At 41.7% G+C, this 14,839-nt stretch overlaps 1 protein-coding gene across 1 annotated transcript in view; it reads left to right on the top strand.

Annotated features, from left to right (window-relative positions):
* The window catches only part of bsna (bassoon presynaptic cytomatrix protein a), a gene marked incomplete at both ends in the record, with an annotated part of 122,788 nt that overhangs the window by 19,079 nt on the left and 88,870 nt on the right, over window positions 1–14,839 (top strand). The window contains one exon of the mRNA XM_079225557.1: window positions 10,968–11,625. Within this exon, the coding sequence (XP_079081683.1) occupies window positions 10,968–11,625 (658 nt within the window). The remainder of the gene's footprint in view (window positions 1–10,967; window positions 11,626–14,839) is intronic.

Below are 14,839 nucleotides of genomic sequence, written 5' to 3' on the forward strand. Positions count from 1 at the left end.
CAAAACGGTGTCCTATTTGTATGTGGGCTGTTGTTAAGGCCCTGAACCATACAGTTTGAAAAACTCAGGGAGCGCTCGAGGAGGCATTTTTGGGGAATCTGGCTCATATCATGCTGGATGTTCTTTGATATGATCAACATACAACATACAAGTGATTTTTTTGAAAATATACATTTCTTTCAGAAAAAGATTCTGAAAAAGAAATCATAGAAAATAACACAATAAGTATTATAACTCATTTGGGGTTCATACAACTACTTGAACACGGAAAAAACATGTGTCCATAATGTTAAGAGTTCACCCTACAGCGAGAGGGAAACTACTTCGATCCCCCGCTGCTGATTCTTTTCATTTCCAAATGTAGGGGAAAAAAAGGGAGCTTGTTAAAAAGCATTTTCTCACCGTTTCGTTTTCCATTTTAATGTCCCTTCTATGATTTACACAGATGCTTAAAAGTGGCTTATGCCAAATTATATACCATCTACAGTATGTAAGGGACTGACAGATGGCTCTACATTTCGATATTATGAAAAAGTGTTTTCACATCTACTCTTTAATTCTCTGTTCTTTGTGTTTATCTCTTCATAAAGTAATGTTTTATAGACTTCAACCTATAAACACCAGTGAACCCAAACACTGATGAGACTTCAGATTGCTAGATATCGATTCATAATGTCCCAGGGTCAGATTTAACTCAGTGACCAGGTACAGCGAACAGGTACAGCGGGAGGGGAAACACCTTGAAATGGATTTCCTTTTGACTGTGTGTGTGTGTGTGTGTGTGTGTGTGTGTGTGTGTGTGTGTGTGTGTGTGTGTGTGTGTGTGTGTGTGTGTGTGTGTGTGTGTGTGTGTGTGTGTGTGTGTGCAGGCATACATATACATGTAGGGAGAAAGAGAGGGTGAAGGATAGCTTTCCAAGTGTAGAGAAGCATGCTAAGCAGGGAGATTCTTCCCTCTCTCCTCTCCTCCGTCTCAGTGCTTTTTCTCCTTTGATCATTTCCGCACCAGCCTCCATTTGTCAGTATTTGGCTGCTTTCATTTTGGCGTCTGAGCCGACCGAGGCAGCGCCTGCAGTCAGTCAGCCAGTCAGGCAGTCAGGCAGCCCAGTCATTCTCTCAGACAGGCAGCCCGTCATTAAAAGGTAGAAAAGTAATCATCCAGTCTGTGCTGTAAATCATCAGTCAGTTACGGAAATGTAATTGCTGCCTGGATTATGTTCTCTAGCAGATATTTTTTAGAGTTGGCAGTGTCTGTGTGCTGCTTGCAACTGCTGGACAGGTGACCATTTCTTTGGAAACCATGCTGTTGCAAATGAATTGTATATAAAAGTCCATTTCTAGAGGACAGGCCATTTCCCAACATTCCTGACCTCTACTTTGACAGAATTATCTAGCATGCTGTATGCTGCAGTTATGATGAGCCAGCCTATTGGCAGTTAATTGTATGCACAGTTCGACATTTTGGCTAAGATGGCAAAATGTTGGATATTTTGTCAACTTTGCCAGCTTTGTCTGACTAGTGTTGAGCCATTCAGCAAGGCAGACACCTGCAGCCACTTTGCAAGAAACGTCGCCTGGCGATGTTCAAAGTCAATCAGTGAACCAATTTATCTCAACTGTCAGTTGAAATGACAGCCGCTCAGTCAGCCAAAAAAGCAGCTCTCAAATTTGGCTTTGCCACAAGATAATCGCTCTGTGAACTAACCAATGAGACAATGTACAGCAAGTCAAGAGTAGTCAAGTACTGCATACTAGTAGTCCCTGAACTAACAAATAGACAGACAGTCAGACAGACAGTCAGACTTTCAAAAATTAAATTTCTGTTCCAGTATTTTCTTTCGCAGGGACTTGGATTGACTAGGAGGAGAGTTGATGAGCCATTATACATCTCAATCAGTGACTGCTGCTACTGCTGCTGTTTGTTTGTATGTATGTATGTATGTATGTATGTATGTGTATGTGTGTGTGTGTGTGTGTGTGTGTGTGTGTGTGTGTGTGTGTGTGTGTGTGTGTGTGTGTGTGTGTGAGAGAGAGATGGAGGTTGTTTATATATAGGACTATTGTATGTGATTGCAACCATGTGTGTGTGTGTGTCTTTGCATAGTTCATCATGAACAGTCTGTTACACACTGAGGTGTTGATGGCATCTCTAAATGCTGAAAACAATGTGAGTCTCTGCTCACACTGAGAGGTAAATGTAGACAGGTGTGTGGTTGTCATCCCACTGTTCGTGTGGGATAGCACATCTGCTGGAGACACGTTCAGCTGAGAGGAACATAAAAAACCACAAAGACACACACAATTAGACAAACATTGTACACAATCTGCATAGATCAATAAAAGGCAAGCAATACACATATGAGACAATGTCGACATATCAAACTCATAAATTCAAAAATCTTTCCACATAGACCCACACACACAATGTTTAAATGATAAAGCAGTGGTTGTCATTTATAGCAGCCATCTACTGAGACCGCATCAGAAGGTTACACAGATATGGGCTAAAGACATAAATAGATGAAGAGGTACATTAGAAATCTGTCTGACAGGGTATTATTGCTGCAAACTAAAGTAAACGTGTGTGTGTGTGTGTGTATGTGTGTGTGTGTGTGTGTGCGTGCGTGTGTGCGTGCGTGTCGACAGGCACCTGGGTATCGTAGAATACAGTTAGTGCTTCAAGTCTCCAACCTCTCTGGCTGTAAATCAAACAGTAACCATCAAGCACCTGGTGTGATGGGCTTATGCTGCATCCCACTGAAGGTGATTTGAATGAGAAATGATGTTGTAGCTGTGGTGACGCTGAAGACACTGTTCATTATTTTCTATTCTATTCTATTTGATTAAAAACGCCTTGATTCAGCCAGTTTCTTCTATCCGCTACCTCTCTTTAATTGTGTTTCGTGTCATTTAGGAAGAGTAGGTGGTAGGTTTTTTAGGGGAGGGGTGGTTATCACTTTCATTCATTTGAGAACTAAATTCAGGATTTAGCCTCGTAGGATGTGTCTATTTAAATTCAGGTCAGTGTTTGTGGCCTTTACTCAGAACCATGTGCTATCATTACAAAGTAATTTGCAGCAAAGCCTCTTACACTGCACTGCTTTACAATAGCTGCCATCAGTACACGTGCCGTCGGTACAGTATGTGTGTTTAGGCATTTTCCGTGAGCATAACGGTGTGCCCTCTATATGGGGGCATGAAAACTCATCATGCCTCCAAGTCTGTGTGTGTGTGTGTGTGTGTGTGTGTGTGTGTGTGTGTGTGTGTGTGTGTGTTTGTGTGTGTGTGGGTGTGTGTGAGTGTGTGTGTGTGTGTTGGTGTGAACAAGCATGAGTATTACAGTGAATGGCACAGCTGTGCTGATGTGCTGCTACTCCCTGATTACATAACAAAGCTTTATCTTTACCAAGTGCTTAGATACTGAAGTTATGCGTTACACAATATGAGCGCATTGTGATTTAACTTTATTTCTTTTCATCTATTGATTATAACTTTCCATCTCTGATGTTAAATGACTGCTTATGTAAAGTTAATCATCTTTATGATCTATCAGCATGATTCCAGATGTTTAAATTATGGAGGTGGGTCAATCTTGAAGTAACTCATGTTGGAATTTTGCATATGAATGGACTGATTTTACACATAACACCAACATTCATTTTATTATATTATTTTGTTTAAAGTTTAGATATTCTTCTTCCTATTTTTCCTTTAAATGAAAATGTCCTCCCCTACCACAGCATTTTAACCACCAACTGTGAAATAAAAGATTATGTACTTCAGAGGTTTAATGTGTGGAACAGACACAGCTGTTTCATAACGCATATGCAAGATCAATCAAACACCAAAGTGACATGCGTTAGATCACAGTATCACTGCGTTATTGTTGTTTTGTTGCATTCAGTGTTTTTGCTTTTCAAGGAAAAGTAAGATACTCTATGTTACATTCCAGCTATTATTCAGTAACAGATTGAAACACACATTTCTGCAGGAAGGGAGAAGGTAGGAGGCCATTATCATCTCTGACAGGACATATATGAGATATGTCAAATTGTGCCACAGAGAGCCGAGGCGACAGCTTTTCAAGGCAACAAGAGCCTGATTTCATTGATTATTTCCTCTCCCTCTCGCGTAAATTGGTGAAATTACCTGATGTAGTCTTTGGTTTGATTGAAAAAGTAAATGACAGCCCAGGAGTTCCACAAAAACAGCCTCTGAATGACAAGTACTTGAATACTTTCCTTTCCTACCTCCTTCTTTCTTATGTATGGCAAAACAACAGACAATACATGGTGTGGTATAATACAGAGCAAACTTATCGCTCAGAAAATATCTTGCTGAGCTGCCCACTCACACCTGAACACAGTGACAAGCACTAGTGAGAATATGTGTACGTGGGCATGTGTGAATATTTTCTTCGTCAAGTTCTACTGCTCCTGTTTCCCACTTCCGAAAATCTAGTATATATATATATATATATATATATATATATATATATATATTGCTGCTGCATGGGCCCAGGCTCCCCTTGGAGATCAATTAAGCTTTATTTAAAATTTATGCAAAATGTGTGCCAGTGCCTCCACTTGCACACATTCAGTATGTTTGCCTGTACCCAGTTGACCCGGTGCCCATAGTAACTGCCATTAGCAGGGTGTGCTTGTGTTGTGTTGAATAATCTGCATAACCAGCACTCAACAAAAGTAAACTCAACAGCCAGGAAATATCCATGTGACAACAGGGGGAAGAACGAGGAAAAAGGTAACAACAGTCCGAGTGAGCTGAGATACGAGATATGATTCAGAAAGTGACCTCCTGATATGTTTGTTCAGAAGATGAGTTTCTTGCCTGAGCGTAGGAGTGACTCAACGGTTCTGAGACAAATAGGAAGGTCACTGAAGGTTAGTACAGAGGGAAGAGACTCAGTCCTGCCACCAGCATGAGGTCGGAAGGGAAGAGGATGCTGCGATTGTAGCGCCACCAACAGCTCTTAACTGTAGCTGAGCGACTGTGAAAGTAGGGATGCACCACACTTTCCCTGCCTAAAAGTCTTAAACCCAGAGACAAGTTCTGTTAGCTGATGTGACACAGATGCAGCACTCCATTGACCCAACAACATGCAGGCCAAACTGTCACTGTATCTTTGGAGAAATCAAAGTAGGTAATGCCAGCGAGGTAAAAAGTAGCTTCCATAAACATGAATGTCATGTACTGTACATGTGCATTTAATGTATGCTTTCATAACCTTTTTGTGTTCATGCCAGTTATGTAATCTGTGCACTGAATACCTGTAGCGGCTGAATGAAAAAAAGGGAGGTAATCACTGGACGCAGTGGCGGTAGCCTTGCAGATTATACAGTATATAGCGTAGATAGTAGAAAGAAGGGAGAATGTTAGCTGAAATAGTGTGAATGTTACTAATGGTGGAACCACAGTTTTCCTCTTTATTGAAGAGATCTGTTTATCACTGCTTGTATCCTGGAGCTGATGTTAAGGTTTAGCGGCATGTGAGCCAAACTGTTCCTGCTTCTCCTGTTGTCAAAGTTGTCCTTCCAAGTTCAACAAGTCAAGTTGATTACATTTTTGCTTTTTAGCTATAGCCTGTCGGACTTCCAAGAATATGAGCGTCATAGTCTGACAAATTAATTAAGTTTTATTTTCATGTGGCCTGCTCTGGTTTAATTCATGCTAGTTAGCTAGCTAACTTGTGTGTTCCAGAAATCTGTTGCATTAAGAGATTTGAATGAAGGGGGTGTGGAAAACTGTTGGTTAATACAGGGGTGAGACAGGGGTGAGAACAGAGGGAGAGAGAATGTCTAACACTGTTTGGCAATCTGCCAATGAAATGTTGAGACAAGCAAAGAGACAAGCTTTTACAGTATGTATTATTTTGTCAAAGCTATTTGAAACTAGCTGAGTTAACCCTCTGTTGGCAGCTAGCTGGTCTGTGGACCTTCCAATGTCATGAATTGCATGTGCATGGATGCATGACAAATATCCCTTTTTATTTTCAAGTTTACTTTGCAAATCTGTGCCCCTAAAACTACATATGCACAACTGAGGGACAGGGGATAAAGAAAGGGAGAAAAAAGGAGACAGAATCAGAGGAGACAAGGAGAGAACAGAAAATTACGAGAGGCAAGGTGGAGAGAAAGGAGAAAGAGAGAGGAGGCAGATGGAAATAAATGGGCCGTACGAAGCAATTCTGTCAACACCCCAGAGTGGGAAGACATGGAGGCAAAGGAGGAATTAAGGAGGAGGAGGAAATAGATGTTTAGTTTGGGTCCACCAATAACCTAAATAGACTTGTTTTGCTGAAGGTCTAGGTGGGAGGTGGGATATAGAATGCACCCGGCTGGGGGGAACAAGATCAGGTAAATCCTACCCAAAAGGATTTTTTTTTGCTCCGCATATCAACTGGAAGAGAAAGATGCTCGGCTAACATTAATAAAAACTGAAAGCACCTCCTCTGGGGATTTTGTGTGATTGCAAATGAAAAACAGTCAGGCAGCAACCCACCCCTTCCTCCTTGCTTCTCAGTGCAGGCACCGATCTAATCGACCATATTTTCAAAAGTGGTTCAACAGTCAACCCATCTGATATAATGCTGCATGATATTCAACATACAATATATACTCTCAAAATGTAGTCACTGATAACTTTAAGTCCTAAAATGGCCACCATAGTGAACAGATGGAGACCTGGGTAAGACGATGTAACATCCTAGCCCTATTTGTCCCTTTCTATCACCTCCCCGCTCTAATCATCTGTCCTTGTCTTTGTCACTTACGAATGATTGGCAGGCAAGCTTTATCCCTCTCTTCCACAATCAGACAGTAAATTGAAGGTTATAATGGGGCTGGGTGAAATCACTTTGACTGAACAAGCATTTGTATTGGGTCATTAAAGGCTGGGCTACGACAGTGATAAATGTCCCCAGTGCCATGCAGAGGCGAAGTGTGTAAACACACAGAGAGAGGGATTGTTCCTATTATTCGGGTTGTCGGCTACATCAGCCTTGGTTTCTCACAACAATTAGAGATTGGTGTCTGCCTGAAAATGAGTATCCCCAGCACTCATTTCTGTGTCTCCCTCTTCTCTCCCATTCCATCTATATTTTTCTTTCTTGTATCTATTCATTTGGTATTTTATTTCTTACATTTTCTTACACTCCTCTTACATTGATCAGAATGATGTTGAATATTGGAGGGGTGTTTTTCAACTTTAATTTGGATTGGACCAATATGAACGTTTGAAAGCCAAAGCCTAGATTGATGTAATTAAACTGCCAATCTGTCAGCCCAAAAAGTGTTTTTAATGACTAAAAATGTTCACATTGTATTCCAAATTGAATTGTATGTGTCAAGAGACTCACCCACAATACAACTTCAGTCTGACGTAGAGGCTGGATCCGACCTGAACACTTTTAATGCACTCCTGAATTGAGCCAAAAAGGACTAGACCATGTATTTTGCATGTATGAAGAACAGTGCTAAACACACTTCCTGTGAACTCACTTTTTTTTTCTTCCTTTTTTTTTTTTTTTTAAAGATGAGCAATAGTGAGACCAAAGCAAAGGTATAGTCAACATTATTAGTACAGGAACAAGAAAACTGTATTCAAAAAAGTATAGTTGCCTTCAAGTTCGTTAGCTCACATTGCCCTACATACCAGGAACAAAGTGCATGGAAAGATTCACAGGAAGTCTCCACAGGAAGTACAAAACAGCAGTTCATCTAATAAACACAGTCCTAGTCTGAATGATTAAATATGAAAGGAGTCAAATATATAACAGCTTTCACAGTCACTTAAAATGGAGTACACAGTATCCACAGACATAATGCCCATCATGGTTGGAACAAAACTTAGAAAAACTAAATAAGCTAATCACAATTAAACTAATCAGCGACAATAAAGACTGAAATTACAGACGTTGAATGCCGTGATTGACCAATCAGAATCAAGTATTTAACACAGCCGTGGAATAAGAAAATGGCAAAATATCGAACCAACTTTGCTGTGAGTGCCTCTCTCTTTCTCTTTCAACCTCCTTTCCCATCATCAGTTGGCCTGTCAGCTTTAAGTCGCTTATCCCATCTTCTTCACTGTCTCCGCTGGGTGAATCAGAGAAGCTTTGAGGTTTTTGTTGAGCCACCACTCTCCCCTTTAAACGCGATGTGCGCTTTGCCGTGTGTGCACAGTGATCGCGTCTTTCATTTGTTGCCCCCTGTTGGTATGCAAATGTGTACTGTTGCCTATCTTTTGTTAACTGAAGGATGTATTGTCTCTTTTTTTGGGAGACAGTACATACGCATTTGTTGTATGCACTGTGCATTCAGTAAAATCCTTATGGAAACATCACTCCCATCCCACAAACCAACTGTTAGCTTTTACTTTATCCTCTTGAAATGCTTGCTGCAGGTGAACCTTCGCAACCGAAATGTCTGTCGACACTGTTTAACACTGTATTGAACTATTAGACATGTTTTGATGTCACTCTGTATGAGTGAATACAGTTTGAACACACGATATTTTACAGTTTTGACCAACGAGAGCACTTCTGTGACCGGTAAAAACAAAAAAAAATACGAAGAGACAAACATGTAGCCTGAGGTTCACTTCCCTTTTGAGAGCGTAAATAAAAATAATGAAAAAGATGAGATTCCACAAAAGAAAAAAGAGAACATTGGGGGAGCGAGGCCATGGTCAGTGGCAACTGAAAAGACAATAGAGAGTCAGAGACAGAGAGGCAATGAGGACAGGAACATTGGGACACTGGAGGACAGTAAATCATCATTTGCAATTTTTGTGTGCGCTAACCATTTAAAGTTGGTTGCCTACTCACTCAATCAATGACAGCACAGACAATAGAGTACAATAATATAATAGTGACTATCATCCCCATGGCCCATTTCGGACTTCAACACTAGAGATTGCAGTTCTGTCAACTATAGGTGATCTTTCTCTGACCCGCGGCAGGTAGTTTTGGTTGCCTTAACGTAACCAGGCAGATCAGAAATACTCATATGAGGCATTTAACTGACTTATTTCATCGAAGAGTGGAATAGAAGAGAGAAATCCTCTTTGCTGAAACAATCCGATCCCATTTTGGGATGAATCCGTGTCCGTAGATGATACTGTACATGAGATATGCTTCGTCTCAAGAGATCAACAGGGAACCTAACACTATGACAAGCACCCCTTTGCATGATTTAAAAAATCTGTCGACATGCATTTGTTTATTCACTAAAGAAACACAATGTGGGGTAATATTTGCACTTCAAAACACTATTAAAATGCTTTGTATTTTATTAGCATATACACCCTAAAGCTGTCAGAGAAATGTAGCAGAGTAAAAAGTACAATATTTGAGATGTAGGTAGGGGAGTAGGGTTTCGTGGCGGACTGCAAACCAAGTGACACCCGGACAATCCAAATATGAGGCAAAGATGAGGATTGTAACCAATTTAATCAAGTGATACAATGGCGCCTTTTATTATCAAAAAGAAACTATTGAAGGGGAAAGTTTTGCCAGCAGACGCTCCTCGTGCTCTGTCTCCTCCCAGGCTGCCATTTTGCTCGCGTGAGCAGCGATACTCTGCGCAGAGTGATGTAAAAGGGCTCGTAAAAGTGACATGCGTAAACGTCAGTTTGAATTGCACGCGCAGGAACCACACACACACACACACACACACACACACACACACACACACACACACACACACACACACACACACACACAGCAATAAGTAAACACACCCCTGGCCGTGGTCTCTGCATCTCCGAATACTTTGTTTACTTACCCCTGAAAAGTAGCAGGAGGAGCATACATGCTTCCCTTCGATTGTGTGTTTGTGTCTCCTGCCTGAAGTGTGCGCTCAATGAGTATCGTCTAGGTGTGTGTGTATCTGTCTTTTTTTCCTCATTGTGTGTGTGTGTGGTTGGTCTTGCCGCAGCCTGTTATTTTCCATTTTCATTTGTTGATGCCTGTGGTCTTTCCATGGCTTTCAGAAGCTACCAGTGAATGAATCAGTAATTATTTTTGCTGGTTTTTAAATGTTGTTTTCTGCTGCTGGTTCTCTGGCAATGAGAAGATAATTGAATTTGTTGGAATACAGCGACAATTACCAGGCTGACTTCTCCTGTAGTGTTTATTCATTTACAATAATGTATTCAATAAAATAAGATTTTTTTTTCTCATTTAATACTGGGGTGGCACCAATCAATGCCGTGTATTACATTTACTCTACTCATGCAGCAGAAACATTTCAATAATCTAATTGCATTCAGTAGTGAATTTGTTGAATCCATTTTTTAATTTATAGACACAAAAGTATTGAAAGTATAAAGTCAGAAAGGTTTCATTACAGTTTGTTTACTTGCCAAAATAGCGAATCGATCTGTCTTGTTTGAGAGTATAACATTTTGGTTCTATGTCTAAAGAGAGAGAACAGTTACAGTTGCCCTCTTTAGTTAACACTGCTAAGCCTGTCTAGCTGTCAGAAGAGACATTTCTTTGGAAGATTTGAAACCATTGTTCGACTTCAACAGGCTTCTCATTTCTAGCCTGCAATCGTTGATTGTGCTGGCTGAAGGCTTTTGTTAGCAGAAAGCTTTGTCTTTGTCATGTTATGTATTTGACCAGTATCTTGTATGCAGTGTGTGTGCAGTTGATAGCGACATACATTCAATTGTGCTAAAAGACTACTGAGGCTAAAGCTACGTGCCCCAAGCAAAACGTTAGCCACTAACATTAGCCACACTCCAATATGCTAGCCCCCAGGACCGCATACACACTGGGGTATAGCTATAGTGTTGTGGAAGTGAAACATTAACCACTTCTCTTTTTAAAACAATGTCCTGGATACTCTTGATGAAATAAGGATCTTCCGAACAATATTAAATAGTCAAACTGTTCCAATGTTCTTTTCAGTGTTGTAAGGACTTGCTTTGTCCCTCTCTTCCAGGGGTCCGATGGGTCCGATGGGTAGCCCCAAACCTGGCATGCAACAAGGAGGCCACGGAGGAGGAGGAGGAGGAATGGGAGGAATAGGTGGAGGTGGAATGGGAGGAGGAGGAATGGGAGGAATAGGTGGAGGTGGAATGGGAGGAATTGGAGGAGGAGGTATGGGAGGGATGGGAGTAGGGATGGGCGGAGGTGGAGGAGTAGGGTCCAGGGCTGGCGAGCCCTACCGCCTTGCCACTCACGAGACTCCAACTTCCCCCCGACATATGCAGTCTAGCCAGGGGCCCGGTATGGGGCACGGCCCAGGGTCTGGCCATGGGATGGGTCACGGTCCAGCTGGGTCCAGCATGATGGGCCATGGAGGTCAGCCAAGTCCTGGTCAGCACGCCTCCCGTCGAAACCTCCAAGTCGACTTCACCAGTTCGGGCGGCTCCAGGACAGGCCGGTCTCCCTCTGTGTCTCCTGATCGCGGCGTGACGCCCACCTCGCCCTACTCGGTGCCGCAGATCGCACCGATGCCCAGCAGCAAACTCTGCCCAGTGTGCAAAACCACAGAGCTGTCCAACCCACCGGCGATACCCAACTACAACACCTGCACCCAGTGCAAGGCCACCGTCTGTAACCAGTGTGGATTCAACCCCAACCCGCACCTCACTGAGGTAGGTCATGTTTGACAAGGAGATGTATGTATGAGTGGTTCATCTGTGTGTGTGTGTGTGTGTGTGTGTGTGTGTGTGTGTATGTGCAGAATGGTTTGCTATTTTCCTTTTTTCTCATGCTTGTCCTTACTTTGTCGCTGTAAATTAGTGCTACAAGGGACGATTGTTGTAGTTTACTGGCGGCATAAAGGGAATCAATAATCAAATAATGTTGATTAATAGTGAGGGACTAAGCATTTGGGTATGCATATAATGTAATCCTGTAGGCGGACTGAAGTCACAGTTGATTTATGTTTCAGTTTAAGATGATAAACAAGGGGAAAAGCATTTAACTGAAGTTTGAGTCTGGAAACAGGTCCAGCAGCGACAGACAGGATAAAGATTTTGTCTGGCCTGTTGCTCAAGCCAGCGAGGGAGGAGAGGGAAAGAGATGCTTTTGTTTTGGCTGTAGCTACTTTAGTTTTTTCGTGCCAATAACGCACTTTTGACATGAATGAGATTGAATGGAAGTGAGTGAACGAAGTGAACGAGTCAGTACAGAGAAAGTGATGGAAGAAGTGAGAGGGGATGGTTTCAGGCAAGGGAGTTAAATGAGGTCAGAGAGAGAGAGAGAGAGAGAGAGAGATAGAGAGAGAGAGAGAGAGAGAGAGAGAGAGAGAGAGAGCATAAGAAATCTTCTTATGTCATTGTGAAAATTGGAGAAAAAGCTGAACGGCAAGGTTGGAATATTAATAGATTTATACATTTTTTAAATGCTTTAATTAGAAGAGGAGAGAGAGAAAAATAAACCATAGAGGTGTTTGTGTGTCGTTTATGTGCGACTTTGTACTGTAGGTCTTTGTCTGTATTTTTGATAGACAGTGAGTGTAAGGGCTCAGCAAGTGGCAGTAATTCCTTCCTGAGGCGCTGACAGAATCTTTATTAATGTGCCGAGGCAAGACACACGGGTCGTGACAGTGTGTGTGTGTGTGTGTGTGTGTGTGTGTGTGTGTGTGTGTGTGTGTTTGAGTTCATTGTACTCCTCACAGGTGGGATGTGAAGACAGGAAGCATTCAGACAGAGATGGAGGGAAAAGAGACTACGAGTAGTCAAATGAATGCGACTAAAGTTATTCCGATAGGATGGAGAGATGAGGAGGAGAGAGGAGGTTAAGAGGCCTTCTTTGATTGAGAGGAGGTTGACGTTTTCTTTGGTGACGGGTTCAAACCATCAGCCCCGACGTCAGCGTCGGGTGACAAATATCAAACCTCAGCCTCTCATGGGCAGACGGGACAGACTTTAGACAGCAAACACAACCAGAAGCACGGGGCCACGTCTAACATATTAGCCATGCTGGCACCAATTGATTCCCACTGATGTCAGGTCCAGGGGCATATCATTGGCAGACAGCACGATAAACACTCTGCTGGATTAAACAAACAACTGTGGTTGTGTTGTTGTGTCTCATTTTTCATTTGCTTTTGTGGGGGAGCATATTGGCACCAGAGTCATCCAAGTGTACCTGATGCATCATTCACGACCCATGCTAACACATTTGCATCCACTGCCAAACGATAGTGAAAGACTAATAACGACACTGATATATGGTGCTTGTAATTAGAGGTGCTATTTGTATTTTTATTTTAATTAGTGGTATTTTGCAGATTAACTGCCTCTGATATAACACTAGAGTTACGTCCCACACTCTCTGGCACATTGTCTCTTTAAGAGGGATTTAAACTTTTTATGTATTAAAAAAAAACAAAAAAACATATCCCGTCCCTCCCATCCTTTCTCGTTGTCAATACTACGTCCGCTAAGCGTCTAATAATGAAGCAGTGGTAATTTAAACATAGTGCCAATAGTTTTCTTTGGACACCAGAATCCAAGCAGGAGAAGCAGGATGCTAGTTTCCAGAAAACGTTAAAAAAATTAGCAGTCAATTTGAACACAAGTCTTAGTCATTCTTAACACAGCATGTCCTGACGGTTTTGCTGGCTGGGAGTTCAAAGACACCTACTGTATGTACAGTAAGGCAGTTTACGTCTGGCTCATGTGGGATCAAGTCAGAGTTTTGATATCTGCTACATATGCATGTGTGTGTGTGTGTGTGAGAGAGAAAGAGAGAGAGAGAGAGAGAGAGAGAGAGAGAGAACCAGAGTGACGGCAGGTCAATAATGGTGGATAATGCTAATACAGTGGAGGGCGGCAGGAGTTGATAAGCCTCTGATTGAGGGATTTGACTGCACACACACTCACACATATAGTTACACTCACTTGGCTCAGCATAATTCATGCAAGAAGCTCGAGGAATAAATTGGTATGTTGATTAATTGAAGGAACCCACAGGGATTTCCTGTAGGACAAAATGGAAAACATAACAGCATCAAATCCAACCCTCACACATAATTATATAGGAGGAGGGGGGGGGGGGGGGGGGGGTAATTTATAATTTTGGGTACTCTGTGTTTATGTAATTGAACATTTTATGAAAACATAAGTGATTTAAAAGTTTGCAACGCACACAAATGTACATTGCACACAAAGCTCTGCTGCATTTCACTCTCAACTCCACCATCTTGTATAAATTAATACACTGGCTGGTCCGGCCATCATCTTTGTTACCATGAATTATGGATTAGCTCTCTACTCCTATTAACATTCACTATCTTTTCCATTATTGTCCATGCTAATCAATGTTCACTTAATCCTGATAATCTCGTAAACAGTACCACCCTGCAAACCTTGTTGCTCTGTGATGCCGTTAACATTAAGGGGTCTTAGCCCCACAGCTGTATGAGATTAATACACATTAGCATGCCATGTATGCTTGATTTCTTCATTAGTTTTACAATTATCTGAACAGAAACATGAACTGTTCAACTTGTTTTGGGGATGTTGACAAATAATTTGACAAGTTCTACTTCAGTGGTGGCTCGAACTGTCATATGAAATGTGCATATACGATTTACAGTCCTGATATTTTTTTTCCTTTTTGACCAAAAATATACATATATATTCAAATGTATTTAAAAACTTAATGTTAAATGTATCAAACTATCCCTGCATATCTCCTTCCCTCAGCTCTGTGGGGCAGAGCTCCAGCCTGGTTGTGTCTGCAGCTATGGATTAATACTTACTTACTGAACATTATCCATTATTATCACGGCTAATCAATGTACTGCATGTCCTGGTAATCAAATAGCCAGTGCCAGGCTCCATATCTGTCGTACTA

The sequence above is a fragment of the Taurulus bubalis genome, assembly GCF_910589615.1.
Source record: "Taurulus bubalis genome assembly, chromosome: 11".
Classification (NCBI taxonomy): Eukaryota; Metazoa; Chordata; class Actinopteri; order Perciformes; family Cottidae; genus Taurulus; species Taurulus bubalis.